Raw genomic sequence first — 20,476 nt, 5'->3', positions numbered from 1 at the left:
TAAATTCAAACGCTAGGAGTGTGTCATTTGAATGAGTTGCTGTTGTCAGAAACAGCATAGAACAACCGTAAACAGGAATAGCAGAAACGACGACTATCATTAGGTAAGTTTCATTATTGTTAAGCAAAGTCATGATTTTGAAGTTCACCATAAACTGACAATAAGATGTCAAAGTCGTTCCACTGATGATGTGAAAACGCTAACTTGAAACTGAAGCGACACTCATCTCCAAATGCAATGTTTTGATCATGGAGGCATCAAGCATACACTGTACTTATAGTATATAATTCATATTGTACCTACTGCCATCTCGTTATTTGCTCTTCACTAGCACGAAAGTGTGTTGCTGAAATGTTTGCCTTTAGGCCTATTGTCTTTACTAAGATATTTGTCTCAAGTGTGATATGTTTTCATGGCAGGAAATATTTCAATTTATATCCTGGGAACGGCTATATATAGTCTGTTGGCCACTATTACCTATCGGGGATCCAAGCACAGACACCTGAAGCTGATCACTTACTGGATTAAACTTGTTGACCTATATAAATATAGGATAGGTGTGAGTCGAAAAAGTTTACCCCGTAAATGAATCAGCTGCAGGTGCCTGTGGATCAAAGGTCTAAGAACAGAGTTGGGGTAAACTACCTTAGCCCTAACACAACTAACCCTAAGGATTGTCTAGATCATTATTATGTTTGAGTAAATATGTATTAGGTATACGTAATATTTCTTGAGAATATATCTAATTATTATGAAACTATGGAAACTATTGGCATGATTGGGTGGCACATACTCTGCATATTGGTGTTATATTTTCAATGTTAACTAGGTATGTCCACCATGGATGAGAACACCCCGCCGGCACAAATGGCGAGAGGGAAGACAGTGAGTGGTAGCCCTTCCGTCAGATCTGTGCTGAAACCAATGGAAAACTTTGTACAGCTTCAGACACCTGTCACCAAAAATGTTAAGGTACTGTTACCATGGTTAGCAGTGGTTAAAATTTGGCATGCTGATGTTGATATGTTTTCATGTTATGTGCTTGAATATTACCTTTACCACTGATGCATTCATTGTCAGAGTGTTCAGCATGAATATTATCATGTTTATCCAGTTAGCAGGTTAGCATGTTTTGGATGGCCCAGTCGTCTAAGGTGCCACAATTTGCTGTGCAGAGTTTCGTCCCTTGGGCATGCCAGAAACCTATGATTGTGGGTTTGAATCCAAGTTCACCTCGATTGTGTTCTAGGTTTGTCAGCACAATACCCGTGCTCATTGGTTTCACCAAAGTGGTAAACGTCTCAGACCTGCATAACTGCAGGCTTTCCTCCCACATTAAGCTGACACGTCGCGATGTAACGGGAATACTGTTAAAAGCGGCGTTAAACCCAACTCACTCACCATGCTCACTATATTTTGTTGAACTCACACAAATTTATGATTATAAATATTATTTGCTTCTATTGATCTGATATTAATTATGAAACAGTCCACTTAGAACTTCCAATTGCTTCTGAAAAATATCAGCTCTACAAAACATTGATTAAACAGGTTGTCAATTAAGACATTGTTGGTGAAGCTTTGTTGTTTAACATGGCCACTAGACAAATGCTAGGACTGAGGGACTGAGATCACTGATCACTGTGTGTGAACTGCTTGTGTAGCACACTGAGTGTGTTAACTGGTGCTTAGTCCAAGCCAGGATTTTACCATGTTTACCTTCAGTCCTTGACATACAAAAGTGGGGGTCCAGCAGACTCCTAATAATTCAGTTTAAGGGTCCTTGCAGGCAATAGGGTCCTGTAAAGTAATGAAATGATGTAGTATACTGTTCATAATAATAATTACTTTAGAGCCTGGAATGAATCAGTGATCATGTAGACAGAGGTCATGAATGATGGATGAAATGACAGACACTTGTAACTGTCCTTGATGAGCAGTAAGTTCAATTGTTCAAAAGTTCAGATTGTTATTGTCCGTCCCATGAGACTCAGACTTTTTTCCTGTGTCCCTTCTCTACATTTGTGTGTCATGTAAAAGCCTGGTCCAAGGGATAATCACCAACTATCCCAATTAACATAGTGAACTGTGAATTGAATGTTTGAAATGTATTACTATTATGAATGATTGTAACGCAATCCATTTTTGGAGACCCGTGAAGATTCCGGGATAGAATAGGTCTACAGCAACCCATGCTTGCCGTAAAAGGTGACTATGTTTGTCGTAAAAGGCGACTAACGGGATCGGATGGTCAGGCTCGCTGACTTGGTTGATGCATGTCATCGATCCCAATTGCGTGGATCGATGCTCATGAAAGTACTCACTGGATTGTCTTGTCCAGACTCGATTATTTACAGACCGCCGTCATATAGCTGGAATATTGCTGAGTGCCGCGTAAAACAACTAATCAACAACAACAACCTTTACAAATGCAACAGATATGAAAATAAGTGGATATGGGTCCTCCAAATTTGTGTATGGATCATCTAGATTAGTGTACGAGTCAGCCAGTTGAGGTAAGAATGCTCCTAATCTGGTATGGGTTGGACAGGAATGTTAGGTATGGCTTACCCATTTTCGGCGGGTACACATCTCTGTGTATGGATTGTCTAGTATCCCTCCTTACATGCCTTATTTGAAGTGATGGTTGTTATATGTTTGATTTGTTCCATCACCAGGTGCCTTCCCAGCCATCTCCACTTGCCCCAGCACCTGCCACCAGCAACAGGTATGATATTGTAAGAGATCTAGAAGACACAGAGCAGTGGGCAGAACGTACCAGTCGTCTCACCCAGAACGACCACAGAGACTATGCAGCATTTGCTGCTGAAGTTATCCATGATATAATTAGATCTTTGCCAGTCCCGGTGTAAGTGGACATCAGTCTGCACCACCACAACCACTTGCATGTCCTTGATCAGGGCCAGATGACTGTCCTGTTTTGTTGTTTGAGGGATATACCACTTTAACTTGATAACAAAGTGTCAAACAACTTACATGCACAACTAATTGGTTTTGCTAATGTTCATTTCTAATCATGCTTATTTGCTGGATCACATGTTTTTACCTGACACTTACTAGCAGTTTTGTTCTGTAATGACTATGTGAGCCACTTTCTGTTTTATTCACTTGCTGAGGTTATTTTTCTTATGGTTCTCAATGTAAGAAATTAAGGATGGTTAGTCGTTACATGGTTAGAGATTTTTGTTAATCTGGATTCACTGAATGATGCCATGAGGGTTACTAAGGGTTTCACTGCCAGAAGGTTGTGCAAGACAATAGGTTACAATAGTTTTAAGATGAGACGAACTCAACAACAAAATTCAGATAACCATTGATAACCATTTATGCATATTGAAGAACAATATGTATGAACATCTTGAAATTTAATGTCTTCTCTTTGTTACTTTTATTTTTTTAATTCCCATCAGCACTTTTTTCACCAGATAATATGACAACTTCTTGATGGTTATTGTCGTATCTACTCAAATTTGGTTCAGCATATTCAGTAATAAACTCTTGAACGTGTTTAAAGTTATTTTACTGTACTGTTATAATATGAGACACCCATGGGATGTTGTCGTGAAGTGTCTGACTACATGAAGATTGAACAGGATTCAGAAGCAGTGAAATACATCTTTTCTTGTTGGGTTTACTAAATAATGAAGCAGCATGATTCTTTATGTGTTTCTCTCTGAACAGCTTCAATTTAAAAAGCTATTAGCATGATTAGGCCCATATAATTAAATATTAGATTTTCCTTCAAAATTATAACAAATGTTATAGAAAGGAGGGACCATTCAGTAATTTCCTTCATCTGGAGGTACCAAGGGACAATAAGATGATATGAGGTTGGGTGTTTGGTAGTGAAGCTGGCAGGGATAAAAATCTAATAACTAATCTATTATGCCCATAACATGAATATCTCAATCTGCTGTGTTCATTTGCCTGATATCTTTTCAGTGAGGCCAATGCCGTATCAGCAGACTCTGATGATGAAATACAGTTCCAAACCAAGGCCTATACATATGATGAGAACACAGATCCTTTCCAATCCAAGGGAGGTCTGGCCAATTCTCTTGGCACATCCGTACCAGCTTCTTCCATCTCCAGTGTTGCTTCATCCCCAGCAAGGGTTGTTGACTCTCCAGTAAGGAGTAAGGAAGATATGGATCCTTTCAAGACAAACTCTCAGATTGCCAACTCTCCTGTAGTTGCCTCTGTATCCAGTGATGAAGACAGTATTCTGGCTTCCATGACAGGACAGGCAGATGCACAGGATGAAGATGCTCCCAAGACTGAAGCTCAGCTTCAGAATTCACCCACAAAGGAAATAAAAAATACACCTATCAAGGGTTTACCTGACAATTTGGATGTCGATCCATTTAAACCCAAATCTCAGATTGCAAATTCTCCTGTGATTCCTTCTGCTGAGGTATCCACTGGTTTGCCTGACAGCTTAGATGAGGTTGACCCATTTAAATCTAAGAACATGGTTAAAAACTCACCAGTTAAATCTGCAGCACAGAACACTGGGGAACCAGCCGAATGTTCCAAGCTTTTGGAGAATGGTGAACCGAAGAAACAGGGTTCAGACCAGAAGTCTGACTATGCATCACCTAAACGTGAGTCGACTGAAGGACTGCCAGACAGTCTTGATGGTACCGATGTTTTCAAACCCATGGTCCAGATGGTCAACTCTCCATGCCAGAATTCAACCATTAACTCAACAATGGGAACTGCAGATCTCACTGTGATTGAGAATTTGCTTGATGATATTGATCAGATGGATCCCTTTCAACCCAAGTCACAAATCATGAATTCACCAGTCAAAACCTTAACCGAATCTACTGATTTGTCTGAATCATTTGAGGATGTAGACCCATTCAAGCCTAAGGCTCAGATTCAGAACTCTCCCTTTAAAGAAAGCCATTCTAGTCTTCCTGAAAATTTAAATGATGTTGACCCTTTTAGACCCAAGTCACAAATGCAAAATTCTCCCCTTAAAGAAACTCCATCAAAAACTGCAGAAGTAACTGGGGGCCTTCCAGAAAATCTTGACGATGTTGATCCTTTCAAAAGTAAATCACAAATACCAAATTCCCCTCTCCTAGAAACATCATCTGTAGCAACTGGGAGCCTTCCAGAAAATCTTGACCCATTCAAGCCTAAGGCTCAGATTCAGAACTCTCCCGTTAAAGAAAGCCATTCTAGTCTTCCTGAAAATTTTAATGATGTTGACCCTTTTAGACCCAAGTCACAAATACAAAATTCCCCCCTTAAAGAAACTCCATCAAAAACTGCAGAAGCAACTGGGGGCCTTCCAGAAAATCTTGACGATGTTGATCCTTTCAAAAGTAAATCACAAATACCAAATTCCCCTCTCCTAGAAACATCATCTGTAGCAACTGGGGGTCTCCCAGAAACTCTTGACAATGTTGATCCTTTCAAAAGTAAATCACAAGTACCCAATTCCCCCCTCCAAGAAACACCATCTGTAGCAACTGGGAGCCTTCCAGAAAATCTTGATGATGTTGATCCTTTCAAAAGTAAATCACAGATACCAAATTCTCCTCTCCTAGAAACACCATCTGTAGCAACTGGGGGCCTTCCAGAAAATCTTGACGATGTTGATCCTTTCAAAAGTAAATCACAAATACCAAATTCCCCTCTCCTAGAAACATCATCTGTAGCAACTAGGGGTCTCCCAGAAACTCTTGACGATGTTGATCCTTTCAAAAGTAAATCACAAGTACCCAATTCCCCCCTCCAAGAAACACCATCTGTAGCAACTGGGAGCCTTCCAGAAAATCTTGATGATGTTGATCCTTTCAAAAGTAAATCACAGATACCAAATTCTCCTCTCCTAGAAACACCATCTGTAGCAACTGGGGGCCTACCAGAAAATCTTGACGATATCGATCCTTTCAAAAGTAAATCACAAATACCAAATTCTCCTCTCAAAGAAACACCATCCGTAGCAACTGGGAGCCTACCTGAAAATCTTAATGTTGTTGATCCTATTAAATTGAAGTCCCAAATTGTCAATTCTCCAGATAGGAAAACTGAATCAACAGCTTTGGCTAAGCCTATTGCTGACATGGATGGTATTGATCCATTCAAGACAAAATCCCAAGTTATGAATTCACCTGAAAAGCCTACTACTGAAGTGAAACAAGATGCTCCTGATGCCATGGCTGAAACAGAAAACAAACCTACAGCTTGTGACCAACAGTTAGACTTTGATAACCTTGATCCCTTCAAAACCGAGACCTGTGTGGCTAATTCTCCAGTGAAACCTGTCTCAGCTATGCCGGATGGTGATTGTGCTGATCCATTCAAAACCAAGTCTCAGATTCAGAACTCCCCAGGCCCACTATCTAATGCTGATCCTTTTCAAACCAGAACCAAGCTGCCCAAATCCCCAGTAAAAACTGACAATCATGCAATCACAGACAATGAAATCGTTGATCCTTTTGCGTCACTCTCCAAAGTGCAGAATTCTGGAAAGGTTGAAGGAGTCCCATTCCAAAGCAAGTCCAAGGTGGCCAGCTCTCCTCCCAAACTATCTGGTGATATGACTGGCTTGGACCCCTTCGCACCCAGTGTACAGAACCAGAATGCACAATTAAAGCAACCATCTGGTTTACCAGCAGAGTTAAATTTAATGGAGGACCCCTTTGCAACCAAACTGAAAGTTGCAAATTCACCTGTAGGAAAGACGCAGGCAGCTGCACCTGTGAAGACAAATTTAGAAGCTCCTCAACAACAACCGGTCCAGGCAATTTCTCTTGATCCTTTTGATAATCTGGATGCTTTTAACCCTTTCCTGTCAAAGCCAGGGATGGGAAATACTCCTAACAGAAACGCCAACAATAATGGGCTCCCTAAGACTCCTGTGCAGAATTTTGGTGGGATGGATCTCCTAGGCAACAACGTCATGTGCATGATTGCCACAGGGGATACAGCTGGTGGACAAGAGGATATGAACTTTGTCCAAGATGACTTCAGACCTGCAAATGAAGGTGAACATCCGTTTGAAATCATGAGAACTGTTTTACAAGGCATTCTTAGTACTTCAACTATCCAAACTCCCATACTCTTAGCATACTCAGGGACAGGTGGCCCAGTCGTCTAAGGTGCTGCAATTCGCTGTGTCCTTTGGGTACAGCATGCCAGTAACCTTTGATCGTGGGTTTTAATCCTAGCTTGCCACGACTATGCTTCTGGGTTTGTCCCCACCATACCTGTACATCTAAGACCTCTACACTTTGGGCTTCCCTCCCACAGTAAGCTGACACGCCGTAATACAACTGTCATACTGTTCAAAGCAGCGTTTGATCCAGTTCACTCTCTCACTTAGCATAGATTCAGTAGTTGCCAAAATAGTTCCAGTCTCTACTTGGGACTGGTGGCTTAAGTCGCAGACTGTAGACGTATGACACTCGTAACCCTAAGTAAAGCAACCCCTCTTGTAAGAGCGACCCAGAATGAGGATCGGGTGGTCATTATGCATGTCACTGTGTCCTGTGCCTGGATCGTTGTTCTTGTCATCAACCACTGGTGCATCTGCCCTTACTTGGTTATTTACAGTCCACTCTATGAAACAAGAACTTTGCCAACTAGCTGTAAAACATTCTACATCTACTCGTAGCACCATGATTGCTTTCTGAAAAGGACCCGTTTTTTAAATGTTGCAGTATGGTATTTACAACTTTGTTGGATGTAATGTGTTTATGGCACAACGTTCAATAATTTGTTGACATTGCGTGGAAGCAATATTACCTCAAGTAATGAAAAACGATATGATTATCATGTGTTAAAAACTTTTTTTAATCGAAATACTTTAATCTGTTTGACAAAAGACATGAGATACATTTTTTATTTTTTTTATTTTTCACACTGAAGTTATTTTCATGATGTTAACTGCATATTTCAGTGTTCAGTGATCCAAATGTTTGGGACATGTTGGAGACCTTTGGCAGTAACAACACTGTGAGTTTTCATTTATTGCATTGTATTTAATGTCAGTGGGCAATTTTACGGACATATTAGTGTTTTGAATTAAGCGTGAAAGTCAAAGGTCCTTATTTTAACCCTGATGTTAAAAGTTAAAAATTGTGGGGAATATATAATATCACAGGATCAAACCTTAAGGCCATCTTTTAATTTCAAACACTGCAAGTACATCTCAAAGATATCTGGGCACAATAATTGTTGACAGGTGTGGTTCACATGAAGTGTGAATATTTGGTACGACCCAGAACCATAAGGATATCAGTAAAGAGAAGTTATCTGTATAATGAGGATATCAGTATAACAAGGATATCAGTATAACGAGGATATCCATATAACGAGGATATCAGTATAACGAAGATATCTGTATAACGAGGATATCAGTATAAAAAGGAAATCACTACTGTGACGATATCAGTATAACAAAAATATCAGTATAATGAGGATATATGTGAAAAAAGGATATCAGTAAAGAGGATATTTGTATAACGAGGATATCAGTATAACAAGGATATCAGTATAAAGAGGATATCACTACAGTGAAGATATCTGTATAACAAGGATGTCAGTATAATGTGGTTATGGTGTATTTTATTATGTATAAAAGGAAGAAAAGATATTTGTTCTGTGGATAGAGGTGCAACTTGAACAAGAGCAAATCAGATTGGTGGTTATGTTCATCTACTTGCAGAATGTGGAGTCTGATCTGTCACGTATGTCGCTATACGTCAAATTTGATCCTCTGGTCAACTCTAAACCAGCCCACAGCCCTGCAGGTGTGTATTGAGAGAGGGGTTATCACGGTTTCACATAGCTACACCCCTTACTTACTTGTACAAATTGTAGCATGCGTACTGCATGTATAATAAGTGGTCTACTTGTCTTGGAAAATGAGCGTCTACCCTGAAAGCAGAAGGTCGCTGAATCAATCCCTGGCAGATTAATGCCATAGGCCTTTAAAAAAAGATGGTACTTGTTGCTTCCCTGCCTGGTGCTGGGTATAATGGGAGAAAACAAGTACTGGCCAGCTCGGAGTCAGTATACTGTGTCTGAGTTGGGTATTTATGTTAAACTGTGGCATGGTATCTCAGTGGGTTAGCACTATAAAACAGTGATAAGTCAGGACTAATACAAGCAGACACACACATATGCATGCACATTACTGTATAGTGCAATAATCTTCAGTGCGACGTTAAACTCCATTTCTCCTCACGTTATATCCTTACAGACTAGTAAATGCCCCTTAAACATACTGACTTTCATCTTTTTTTTAATGACATCCAGCTAATACGTTTGTCATTTTTAGCCAAGGATTCATTATCAAGCAATATTTTTCTATTTCCAGGAATAGCACGTGGAATACAGAAGATGGAAGTTGTTAAAGATGGGTGGGTTGACTTTATAATTAATTTTGTGACTGTGTTTAATGTGTAGCGTTTCCGTGAGTCTTCTCCACTCCTCTGGGTAGTCCCGATCACGCAAGAGAGAGTTACAATATATGTTCTGGCTAACTGAGTTTCATCATACCCTGGGGGGCACGGGTGGCCCAGTCGTCTAAGGCGCCGCGATTCGCTGTGCAGAGTTGCGTCCCTTGGGCACGACAGAAACCTATGATTGTGGGTTCGAATCCCGGTTCGCCCCAATTATGTTTCTAGGTTTGTCAGCACCATACCCGTGCTCGTGGGTTTCACCAAAGTGGTAAATGTCTGAGACCTGCATCACTTCCGGCTTTCCTCCATCATTAAGCTGACACGCCGCGATATGACTGGAATACTGTTAAAAGCAACGTTAAACCCAACTCACTCACTCACTCACTCACTCACTCACTCACTCACTCACTCACTCACTCACTCACTCACTCACTCACTCACTCACTCACTCACTCACTCACTCATACCCTGACGATGTGGATCAGTGCTTGTGCTATCAACCACTTGTTTGTCTGGTCAACCCTTGACTATTTTCTGACACTGGCATAAACCAACATTCATTTACTCCCTCCCATTCTTACATGCTGTACAGATTTTGGTGACCTAGTTGTCTTAGGTGGTACATTGCTGTGCAAGGAAACCGATGAAACAAAAAATTGCTCGAATGTTTCAAGTTTCATCAAAGTGGTAAACGTCTCAGACCTGCATCACTTTCTGTTTACCTCTAAAATCAAGCTTTTTCTCTTACATTGGTTTGGTTGTTCAAGTTAGAACTAGTATTGGCCGATTAAAACAGTGTCAAATACTTCACATCAAAGACCCATGCAGATTAGGGAAAAAAGGTCTTAAGCAACCCATGCTTGCCATAAGAGGCGACTAATGGGATCCGGTAGTCAGACTCGCTGACTTGGTTGATGCACGTCATCGATCCCAATTGCGTGGATCGATGCTCATGATGTGAATCACAGGATTGTCTGGTCCAGACTCGACTATTTACAGACCGCCGTCATATAGCTGGAATATTGCTGGCTGCAGCGTTAAACAACAAACAAACAAACTACACATCGAAAAGAGGATTAGGAGCTGGTATTTTGGATGAAAATTTTGTCAAATATGAAGGGTTGCAACCTCTTGTGAAACCCTGCTACAATGCATGGTGTCACCCTGTACCTACCTACCTACCTACCTACCTACCTACCTACCTACCTACCTACCTACCTACCTACCTACCAGCAGTTACTTACATAGCCTGGACTGTTGTTTTATGACTTCAGTGATGAAAGTATCATGTTGATGGGCACGCCACCACGTGGTGGAGGTCGACGCAGATCCATACTCGTCCAGCGCAGACCTCCAGCTGCCGTATCCAAAACCATCTTTGAAGAGGAAGATGGAGAAGACAAGAAGGAGAAGGAAACGAAACCCCTCCTGGTGGATCTCATTTTCTCGTGTAGTCCGGAAGCAGAGGAAATCCAACAGGTAATACATGTACAGCCTTCCCATGACTGATCCAGGCAGTGATTGAAACAACAGCCATTGTCCTCAGAGTTAATGATGTCTATGGGGTATGCTTAACAATCTGGTGCCCATTTACAGACTAGGGGTGGTATAGATACTGTATTTTCTTGAGTATAGTGCCCACTCAAGTATAATGCTTGTTGTTAGAGGCAACTAACATGATCGGGTGGTCAGGCTTGCTGACTTGGTTGATGCATGTCATCGTATCCCAAGTGTTTAGATCGATGTTCATGATGTCCTTATTTTTTTTCAGACCACGGTCATATAGCTGAAATATTGCCAAGTGAGGTGTTAATTAACAAATAAACATACAAATAAACATCTCTTGCATTTCAACATGATAAACCAGATGTGTGTGTAAAAATGTTGTATTTGGAGAAGAGGGCCCTAGTTCGTCATGCACCGTTTGTTTAACACCACGCTCAGCATTATTCCAGCTTTATGACGACGGTCTGTAAATAACTGAGTCTGGATCAGACAATCCAGTGATTGATATAATGAGCATCGACCTATGCAATTGGGATATAATGACATGCATCATCAAGTCAGAAAGTCTGTCCATCCAATCCCGTTAGTAGTCTTTTACGTCAAGCACTGTCACCTTTTACAGCAAGCATGGGTTGCTGAAGACCTATTCCACCCAGGATCTTCACAGTCTTGCCTCACCATTATAAAAAGCAATCTAATGATTAGGTTGCAATGTTTTACCTAGATGCTTGTGTGATGCCATACTCTGGTGAAAATAAGAGTAAGTTATACACTTGTGCCTTTTTGTTTATTGACAATAATATATGTTTGAATCAAATCTCTAATCATTGCTCATCCCGTCAACAGTCACACTTGTAACATGTCCCTGAGACAGCCCTACTGTCTCTATAGTATATATGACATATATTTGCGAAGGCTTGACACCGCTTAATTCAATCACTAACGGGCCTATTCAGCGAGTGTGATTAGATTATTTGTCGAGTAAACATGGTAAATCCAACCAAGCATGATGATAATTGTCAATTGTACCAAAAGACAGAGCTTTCCTGATCACTTGAAAAACACCAGGTTCTACATGGTCTAAGGTACTCAATACATAAAATCTTGGTTGAAACGTTGTAAAATTGATTAGATTTCAGTTGATCTTATTAAATGATGTCATATAAAGAACTTTTATTCTTTTCATAAGATTTACTTAATGTTCTGACTGCCTCCGTGGTCTAGTGGTAGAGCTTCCAACCGGAGAACACGCATGCACGCACACTATAAGTGCAGTAATCTGGAATGCAACGTAAAACCTCAATTTCACCTCACCCCACCTTACGTTCCAGGAGAAGAAATCAGTTCAGACTGAAGGTCAGACTCACGATGAGATTCAAGGTCAGGCAGCCTCTGCAGTTACACAAGATACTAAGAAAGATGAAACTTTCTTTGAAGTTGTAGAGGTATGGGCCTTGTATACTCTACATCTTAAAGATTTTACTGATCATAATGATATTGACTATGTGGGTTTGCAGATGTAACATGCAGATGTCTCTTGAATGTGTGCACATGGTTGACCAGTGTACCTAATTCATTCATATTGCGTCAAAATGAAAGTCACATTTTAATTTTCTTTTACTTCTAAACTGCTGTAAACATTGGTAAATCGGTTGTGGGAAATGTAGGTAACCAGGTAAACAGTTTCACCGTTACCATGACATTTTAATTGTTCAAATCTTAATTCATCTTCTCGAGGCAAGGGAGTTCACTGACTGCAAAAGTCCAGTTTCCAAACTTGCCGAACAAGGCTGGAATTATGGAGTTTATTTTGAGTCTATGCATAGTTCAATCAAAATCGCGCAACAAAATCAACATCCAGTTCCTAAACTGCTGTGCAGATTTCAGTCGATCGGATTGCAGGATTTGTAAAGCATGAATACCACCAGCTCGTGTCAACAGATATGTTCCAAATCTGTTTACGTTTTTTAATCAAGGTGCTCACATGATTTGATGCACTTCATAAAATAAGACCCGTTTTATTAAAATATAGATCTTGATTATCGATAAGATCATCTTTCCTGGGCACCGCCATTTTGTTTGAAACAAATGCAAGTGATGTGAGAAGTGGAATCTGATTGGTCAATAGGCGGAACATAGAAGGGACATAACTTGTAATATCCACTGGTAGTGCTACGATTGAGCCCCGAAATTCCAGCCTAGTTCAGTAAGGGTGGAAACTGGACTTTTACAGTCAGCTAACTCCCTTGACTCGGGAAGATGATCTTGTCATGTGAGACCAATTTGTGGTATAATCAAAGCATGGAGGAAAGGTAAAGAGTTATACTATAGCATCAAATGTTACTCGTCATTTCGGACTATACCATCATTGGATTTGGTCATAATTCTCAAAAACATTATGTAGTGGACTGGTGTGAATTTTGAAAGTTACCATTTGTTGTAGACTGATGGAATCCAGTTTTGTCAGCAGAATAATATATATATACAGATTTAAGTTTATCCACTGAAGAGAGATCTGATGTCGTGCACTGGCAGATTGAAGGTAATTGTGTTGAAGGTGACTATTAGATCCAATGATCCAGCTGACTCGGGAATGAATGTCATCACCAGGTGCTGAAGTACTCTGAGACGGATGTCAAGAAGATGCTAAAAAAGCTGAGACAGGAGCTGACCATGGAATCTCAGGGGAGACAACTCACCATGGAGCAGGAGTTGAGTAAAAAGCAAACAGCCCTCAGTGTGGAAGCCAAGCACTATAAGGAGTTAGCCGAACAGCTGGAGGTCAAAAACAAACAGATGAGGTCAGTAATGACAAAGGATGAAGAGGGGTTTTTTTGCCTTTCGAAATAACAGATGTTTTGGCAAAGTTTTTTAGACATTGTTATGAGACATGTTCATATGACTGACGAATGGCTATTTTTGTTTCTTTTTCTTGAGTATTTTGGACTTATAACAGGGTCAAATACAGAAGTATGGATAAACAGAATACTTGAGAAATTCTGTTAACAGATAATGATGACCAAGTTAGATCCAAGATTAAGGTTTTTGTTTGTTGTTTAACGCCATACTCAGTCATATTCCAGGCATATGACGGAGGTCTGTAAATAATAGAGTCTGGCCTAGACAATCCTGTGATTGACACATGAGAATCGATCCACCCAATTGGGATACGATGACATGCATAAACCAAGTCAGCAAGTCTGACCACCCGATCCTGTTAGTTGCTGCTTTCGACAAGCATGGTCACCTTTTATGGCCAGCATTGGTTGTTGAAGACCTTTTTTGTAACCCAGATCTTCACGAGTCCAAATATGAATTTGCTACATGTATATTTTGTACTGTTTTTACCATTAAAAATAGGCTTTCTTGAAAGAATAGTTGGCCAAAAGGCCTCTTATGTACATATTAGATAGAGAATCTTATGTACACTTTGAAGATATTTTTCAGTCATTTTGCAGAGTCTATTTTCCATCAACATTTCTTACTAATATGTAATTTTATTTTTTTCAGACAAGTCGTTGTTGAATACGAATCCTTCATCAATGAGCTAGTCAGTGAGTAGTTTATCCTTCATTGATCTAGTACTGAAACATCAACCATTACATAGTTGAGAATGTAATGGAAATAATGTTCTTTTGGAAGAGTTATTAAATTAGCGTAGATATAACTGAACAATACCAAAGGACAGTCCATTTGTTGGGTGGGGAAGGACAGGATAGATTTTTTTTTACAAGGACTTCAGGAAATCCAACATCCAGAAATAACATGAGTAAGTTTGTTTATATTGTTGAACAACCTGGGGGCATTGTTTTTTTATAAATTTGTCCATTATATTTTGCAAAATAATTCCAAGCCTCATGCCATGATATGGTTTGAATACATGTATTATCAAACAAGTTGTAAAACTGTACACATTCTCTTACCTATATCTCAGTCACATAAACATTTCAGACAACATTATCAAAACCTTTTTTCACAGTGTAGAAACTTATTAAAGTTTTAAGAAGTTGTTTGTATGATTTTCTTTCCAGACGAAAAGGAAAAGAATTCATCCGAATCTAAAGAATCCAAAAACAAGTTAAAGAGTGAAAGAAATCAGGTAATAGAATGGTGTTGTCACACTGATGTCAGACCCGTGAAGATTCCGGGGTAGAATAGGTCTTCAGCAACCCCTGCTTGCCGTAAAAGGGGACTCTGCTTGTCGTAAAAGGCGACTAACGGGATCGGGTGGTCAGGCTCGCTGACTTGGTTGATGCTTGTCATCCATCCCAATTGCGTGGATCGATGATCATGATATCAATCACTGGATTGTCTGGTCCAGGCTCGATTATTTACAGACCGCCGTCATATAGCTGGAATATTGCTAAGTGGGGTGTTAAACAACCAACCATCCGACCAACCAAATCATTCACTTATTATTATTTACAGACCACTGTCATATAGCTGGAATATTGCTGAATGCAGTGTTAAGCAACAAACAAGCAAACAAACACAGATGTTTAAACACTTGCTGCAAGACCTTACTGAATATAATACTCCCACGCCATATGTCTTACAGTATATTTGAAATGTTATATAGGTACTTATCACCTTTAGAGATTCCAGGTAGAATAGGCTCCCATTATCCCATTCCACAGAGCTGACGAAAATAAATTGAAAAATGTGACGACATCATGTAACAGTAGTAACTCAATTGATAGTGAAACACTGCTGTGTGTTTCAATATGTGCAAGAGGAGGCATTCTGGCGATGAAGTCAAGTAGGAATGTCCTATTATATCCTCTTTAAGCAAAGTTGGGTATTACATAAAGCCTTGAAAAGTGTGATCACTGCCTTGTAAATACCATTATAAGACCTCAGATTTGTTGTCTAAACCTTTGTATGAATTGTGGAATGCATGTTTTCCATTGCTTGAATTTCTACCTAAACATTGCACTGTTCTTTATGTAACTTGCTATTTCCTGATTCAGGCTATAGAGGACCTACAGTCTGTGGAGAAGTCCTTCGCTGATCTGCATCGGCGGTATGAGAAGGTTAAGTCAGTGCTGGAAGACTATAGAAAGGTAAATATGATGTTACTAGTGTTAAGGCACTTTCCTGCCTTTTCTTTAAAAAGTGTTGTGTTATACCGTTGTTATTTAGGATAAATAGAGTGGTGGATTAGCCTTGTGGTTACGTGTACATTTGTCACACCGAAGGCCCCGGTTTAGATTCCACACATGGGTACAATGTTTGAAGCCCTTTTCTCATGTCCCCCTGCTAGTATAGTGCAAAAAACAGCATCAAACCATACTCACTCACTTTAGGATGAACTACTCATTACAAATCTCCTTCAAACTCTCTGATATCAGCGAGATGTAACAGGGCTGTTTTCATTTTCAAAGGTTCGAAGATTTATTACATTGTCTTTTCAAAAAGATAATGTCATAATTATTGCTGTTTGTTAGAATGAAGACACATTGAAGAAGACAAACAAGTCGCTCATCGCAAAGATGCAACAGCAAGACGAAGCAATGAACAAGTTGAAGACTCAAGCTGAGACAAAGCTCAAACAGTTCGTATATCACCTTCTTCTTTATTATGATTCCTTGTCTCTCAGCACCATAACCACGATTGAGAATTTCAAAAGTGTTAAACATGTACGAAGTGTATCCTTTTTAGCTTTCCGCCCGCTCCAGGTGAAATGTTTTGATCTGACTGTTCTAAGCATCTTAAGACCAATCGCAATCCCTCGCTCCATTTTAGCTTTCTATCTTTGTTTAAAAATCAAAGATTTAAATTAAAAAAACATACCAATCTTTTATATGATGTACTTTAACATAACCAAGAAATACAAATAAGTATCACTGCTAGTATCATCTGAACAATTGGTTGAGGCTTTTGTGTTGGGTTGACATTTCATTATGGTTTTTTTCTTCATTTTCTTTCTCAACAAGTCATTGACAATGAATGATTAGAAAAATAATCTTTTACTGATTACCGGTAAGGAATATCTGTTCACTGTGAACAAATGCTGTAAGTCCCTTGCCAATGGCTCAGGGCTTTCAACACACATGCACTTGGGATAATAGTCCCTAATTCCTTGTACCCGTAACATGGGTGATTCTCAAATTATTTCTGAACTGTTCTTAAAAGCAGCGTTAAGCTACTCAACTGGCCTGTTTTCCTTTTTCACCTTCCTGGCATATTGAAATTCTATCAATACAATGTACAATGTGTTTGTCAGAGCACATGAAGAGAGGGAGAAAGAGAAATCAAGTAGCAATGTTGAAAACATCAAACTACAGGCTGTCCTCAAGAAGAGTTTACTTCATTCACAAGGTCTGGAGAAATCCCTGGAACAGAAGGTAATATTTCTCACCAAAATCACATGGCATTTCTTCACAAACTTGTGATGTTTCCATCTTCTGTCATTTTTATCTCCCCCGTGGTTCTTTTTTGTCATCCTCCAATAACATGACTTCACAACACATCAATCAGCCCCAAGTCAGATGCAAATGTCATGACAGGCCCTATAAATGTCCCCTGTTCCTGATCTGAACCAGGGGCGGTAGGGTAGCCTAGTGGTTAAAGCGTTCGGGTTCGATTCCCGACATGGGTACAATGTGTGAAGTCCCTTTCTGGTGTCCCAGCCGTGATATTGCTGGAATATTGCTAAAAGTGGCATAAAACCATACTCACTCACTCTCTCACTTACTCACTGATCTGAACCTGACTCCCATGTTTCAGCCCCTAAATGTCATCCCCTAGTCCTGATCTGAACCTGACTCCCATGTTTCAGCCCCTAAATGTCATCCCCTAGTCCTGATCTGAACCTGACTCCCATGTTTTAGCCCCTAAATGATGTCCCTATCTCTGATCTGAAATTGAGTGCCATGTTACATCCCCTAAATGTCATTCCTTTTTTTTTTTATCTGAACCAGACTGCCAATGTTTTAAACCCTGAATGTTATCCCCTATTTCTGATCTGAACCTGACTCCCATGTTTCAGGGCAAGGAGATAGCTGAGCTGACAGACCTCTGTGACACACTGATTGCCAAGGTCGGAGGAGGGTCGTGATGTCGGGGAGCAAACAGCAGTTTATAAAACACAGAACTGTCTCCACCATCAAGGGATTACATCTCGACACCTGGACCTCATGTTTCTTGTTGATGCATCTGTTGTAGAAATGAGGAACAACTGCGTTACTTTGTTTTACATTATAGAGGTGACCAGCTTGTATCATGACTTGATCATGGAGCTGAAACCAAACTGGGAAACAGTGTGTCATATAGTTCACCAGATGGAATGCTACACAGGGTCAAGAAAAGCTGACTGCCTACTGTGTCCAATGAGAATTCAATGAGTCAGTGATGAAACCTATTTTATCCTGACTTTGCACGTGGAATAAGAGCAGTTTGCTCCCGACAAGTTGCATTTTGACTTATTGGTTGATATGAATTTAGTCTCCCAGCTGCTTAGTGCTGTTCATTGACTGAAGTGCTGTCTCAAGTGCTATGTTGTGTGTGATGTTGTTGTTGCACACTGACTGGTTGATGCCTATAACAAGGAAGGTGGATGTACGCTTTAAAACTCATTTGTGAAACTTATATTAATAAATTCAGGAGTGACTAGTGTTGGTTGGGAAACACAAATGTTTTGTGGTTTTTCCTTTTTTTTCGACATTTGGGGTGGGTGGAGGGAGGTGTCTAAGATTTAGTCTTGTGTTTGATTGTATATACATTATTGGACACACCTTTATATGATATTTGTTGTCTCAAACGACTCCAGTTAAAAGAAATTGACAGATTTAGCATCTGTGAAGTATAGTTTAAAATTGAAAGAAATATTAGATAGCAGTTTCTTGTGTACATCTTGAAGCTTAATGAATAATCTTGCATATTGTAACAGTGTTGGTGGTAATATATTGAAATACTGAACTTGTGTCTATTAGAAGTTGATGCATGTCATCTTGTAGCATTTAATATCATGTTCCAACAGTGCAATGATGTTGTATGACCCTATTACTAGTATGAGGCTCCTGGTGTAGAATAGGACCTCAATACTGGCGAATTATTATTCTTATTGGATGGTTATGTGTGACCTGACTGATTGTGGGTCTTTGTGCCTCGATAGCATGGTCTGTTGCTCATGCCATCTACCACTGGTTTGCAGGGCCCGGATAACATTATCTACAGGCTGCCTTGATATAGCTGGAATACTGCTGACTGTGGTGCCAAACAATAGTCACTCACTAGAGTTGAGGTCTGGTATCATCATTCATGTTTGTCAGTTTGTAAATGTTATTCTGATAATGCCATTATTTATGTTGACTATATTCAACCCAATCTTGCACTCTTTACTTGGGTCACAAAGTCTCTTTGTCCATCACTTCTCTATACATCTGTACATCTCACAAACACAACAGAGACGGATCCAGGATTGTATATGGCGGTGGCACTTTAGTTTCCTTTAGGGGAGGGCAGAGTTAACTTTAGAATTTTTATGGTATCTTTTGCTTGTCAATATACAAGAATTATCTGTAAAACTAAGGCTATTTCTGTTTTTTCCCATAGGGTACAGACCATAACTAGATCATGGTGTGCCGCATCTAAATCCCGCCACCCAAACCTGATCCGCCACTTGGTAACATAACCACACAGATGATTCCCTTTACATGCACGTCATTTTCATTCTTTGTTTGATCTCACTCTTGTCTCACATCTCACACTCACCTGACATCAGGGTGATCAATAAACTCACTACTCATATCGTGACTTCTGTGTTTTGTGTTGCGCTCTCATCCTCACATGTGGATTCACAATCTCCAACACCAGACAGCTCAACAGTTGCTGATTAGATCAACTAATAATTCAGGACTCAGGATGAATGTTGCTTTTGTCCAGGGATCAAAAGTAATTTAATATACAGAATGATGTACAATGGTTATGCTCCACAATAAGTCTTTCAAATAAGTCACCAAATATATCCAAAAATTCCAAAAACGTGTCGTAACCGTCTTTCTTGCTAATGATATAGTCAAACAAGATAGTAGATGCAGTATTTGTTTTGCATATTTGCATCTCTTAGACCTGAGTTCCAATCTCGATGGGTTAGATTCGTCCTGATTATGGTACATAATCATGGGTTTTACCCACTGTGCTATAGGTCCGAGACCTGCATCACGGGGGGCTTTCCTCCCACATTAAACCGACATGCTCTGAACTGTATATACCTGGACTACTGTTCAAACTGGTATTAAACCCAACACTTGCTCCAGTTTCTGATTCACCTTCATTTGGATCCTTGGTTCGTCAGCACAATTCCCATTTCAACAAGACCAACACTCCTGCTTTACTCCTACAGCAAGCTTACATTCTGTTAAAGTGGTGTAAACTCAAATCTCAGAACCAGCTTACAACAAAGTTATGGTGTGGATACACCGTCAAAAAGGAGTCTTGCTTACAAAACTCGTTATCTATACAACGTTTACACATTAAACCTATATTTGCATATGACAATGTGTATTGTTTTCACGGACATT

General features: G+C 39.8%; 1 protein-coding gene across 2 annotated transcripts; it reads left to right on the top strand.

Annotated features, from left to right (window-relative positions):
- Nucleotides 1-19,703, top strand: LOC124147222 (transforming acidic coiled-coil-containing protein 3-like). Of its 2 annotated transcripts, XM_048381469.1 has the most exons (17): nucleotides 1-103; nucleotides 830-972; nucleotides 2,679-2,728; nucleotides 3,964-5,136; nucleotides 5,701-7,025; nucleotides 7,940-7,995; nucleotides 8,708-8,792; nucleotides 9,362-9,404; nucleotides 10,721-10,925; nucleotides 12,284-12,397; nucleotides 13,563-13,753; nucleotides 14,463-14,506; nucleotides 14,984-15,051; nucleotides 15,923-16,015; nucleotides 16,400-16,506; nucleotides 17,179-17,299; nucleotides 17,944-19,703. In XM_048381469.1, exons 2-17 carry the CDS (start codon nucleotides 832-834, stop codon nucleotides 18,010-18,012), a joined length of 3,885 nt encoding a protein of 1,294 aa, XP_048237426.1. In that variant the 5' UTR covers nucleotides 1-103; nucleotides 830-831; the 3' UTR covers nucleotides 18,013-19,703. The 2 variants fall into 2 exon arrangements, with proteins under 2 accessions (XP_048237426.1, XP_048237425.1); XM_048381468.1 differs by having other exon boundaries at nucleotides 3,964-7,025.
- The last annotated feature ends 773 nt before the right edge of the window (nucleotides 19,704-20,476 follow it).

Source organism: Haliotis rufescens, unplaced genomic scaffold, assembly GCF_023055435.1.
Source record: "Haliotis rufescens isolate VD_foot unplaced genomic scaffold, xgHalRufe1.0.p SCAF_39, whole genome shotgun sequence".
NCBI classification, from domain to species: Eukaryota; Metazoa; Mollusca; class Gastropoda; order Lepetellida; family Haliotidae; genus Haliotis; species Haliotis rufescens.
Note: the sequence above shows the minus strand (reverse complement) of the source record. Positions and strands in the feature narration are given on the sequence as shown.

Excerpts from the sequence above, each read along its gene's own strand:
- LOC124147222 (XM_048381468.1), top strand. The coding sequence starts at position 832 with ATGTCCACCATGGATGAGAACACCCCGCCGGCACAAATGGCGAGAGGG. Across the intron at positions 9,405-10,720 it reads ATGGAAGTTGTTAAAGATGG|TGATGAAAGTATCATGTTGA; the intron begins GTGGGTTGACTT and ends TTATGACTTCAG. Across the intron at positions 12,398-13,562 it reads CTTTCTTTGAAGTTGTAGAG|GTGCTGAAGTACTCTGAGAC; the intron begins GTATGGGCCTTG and ends TGTCATCACCAG.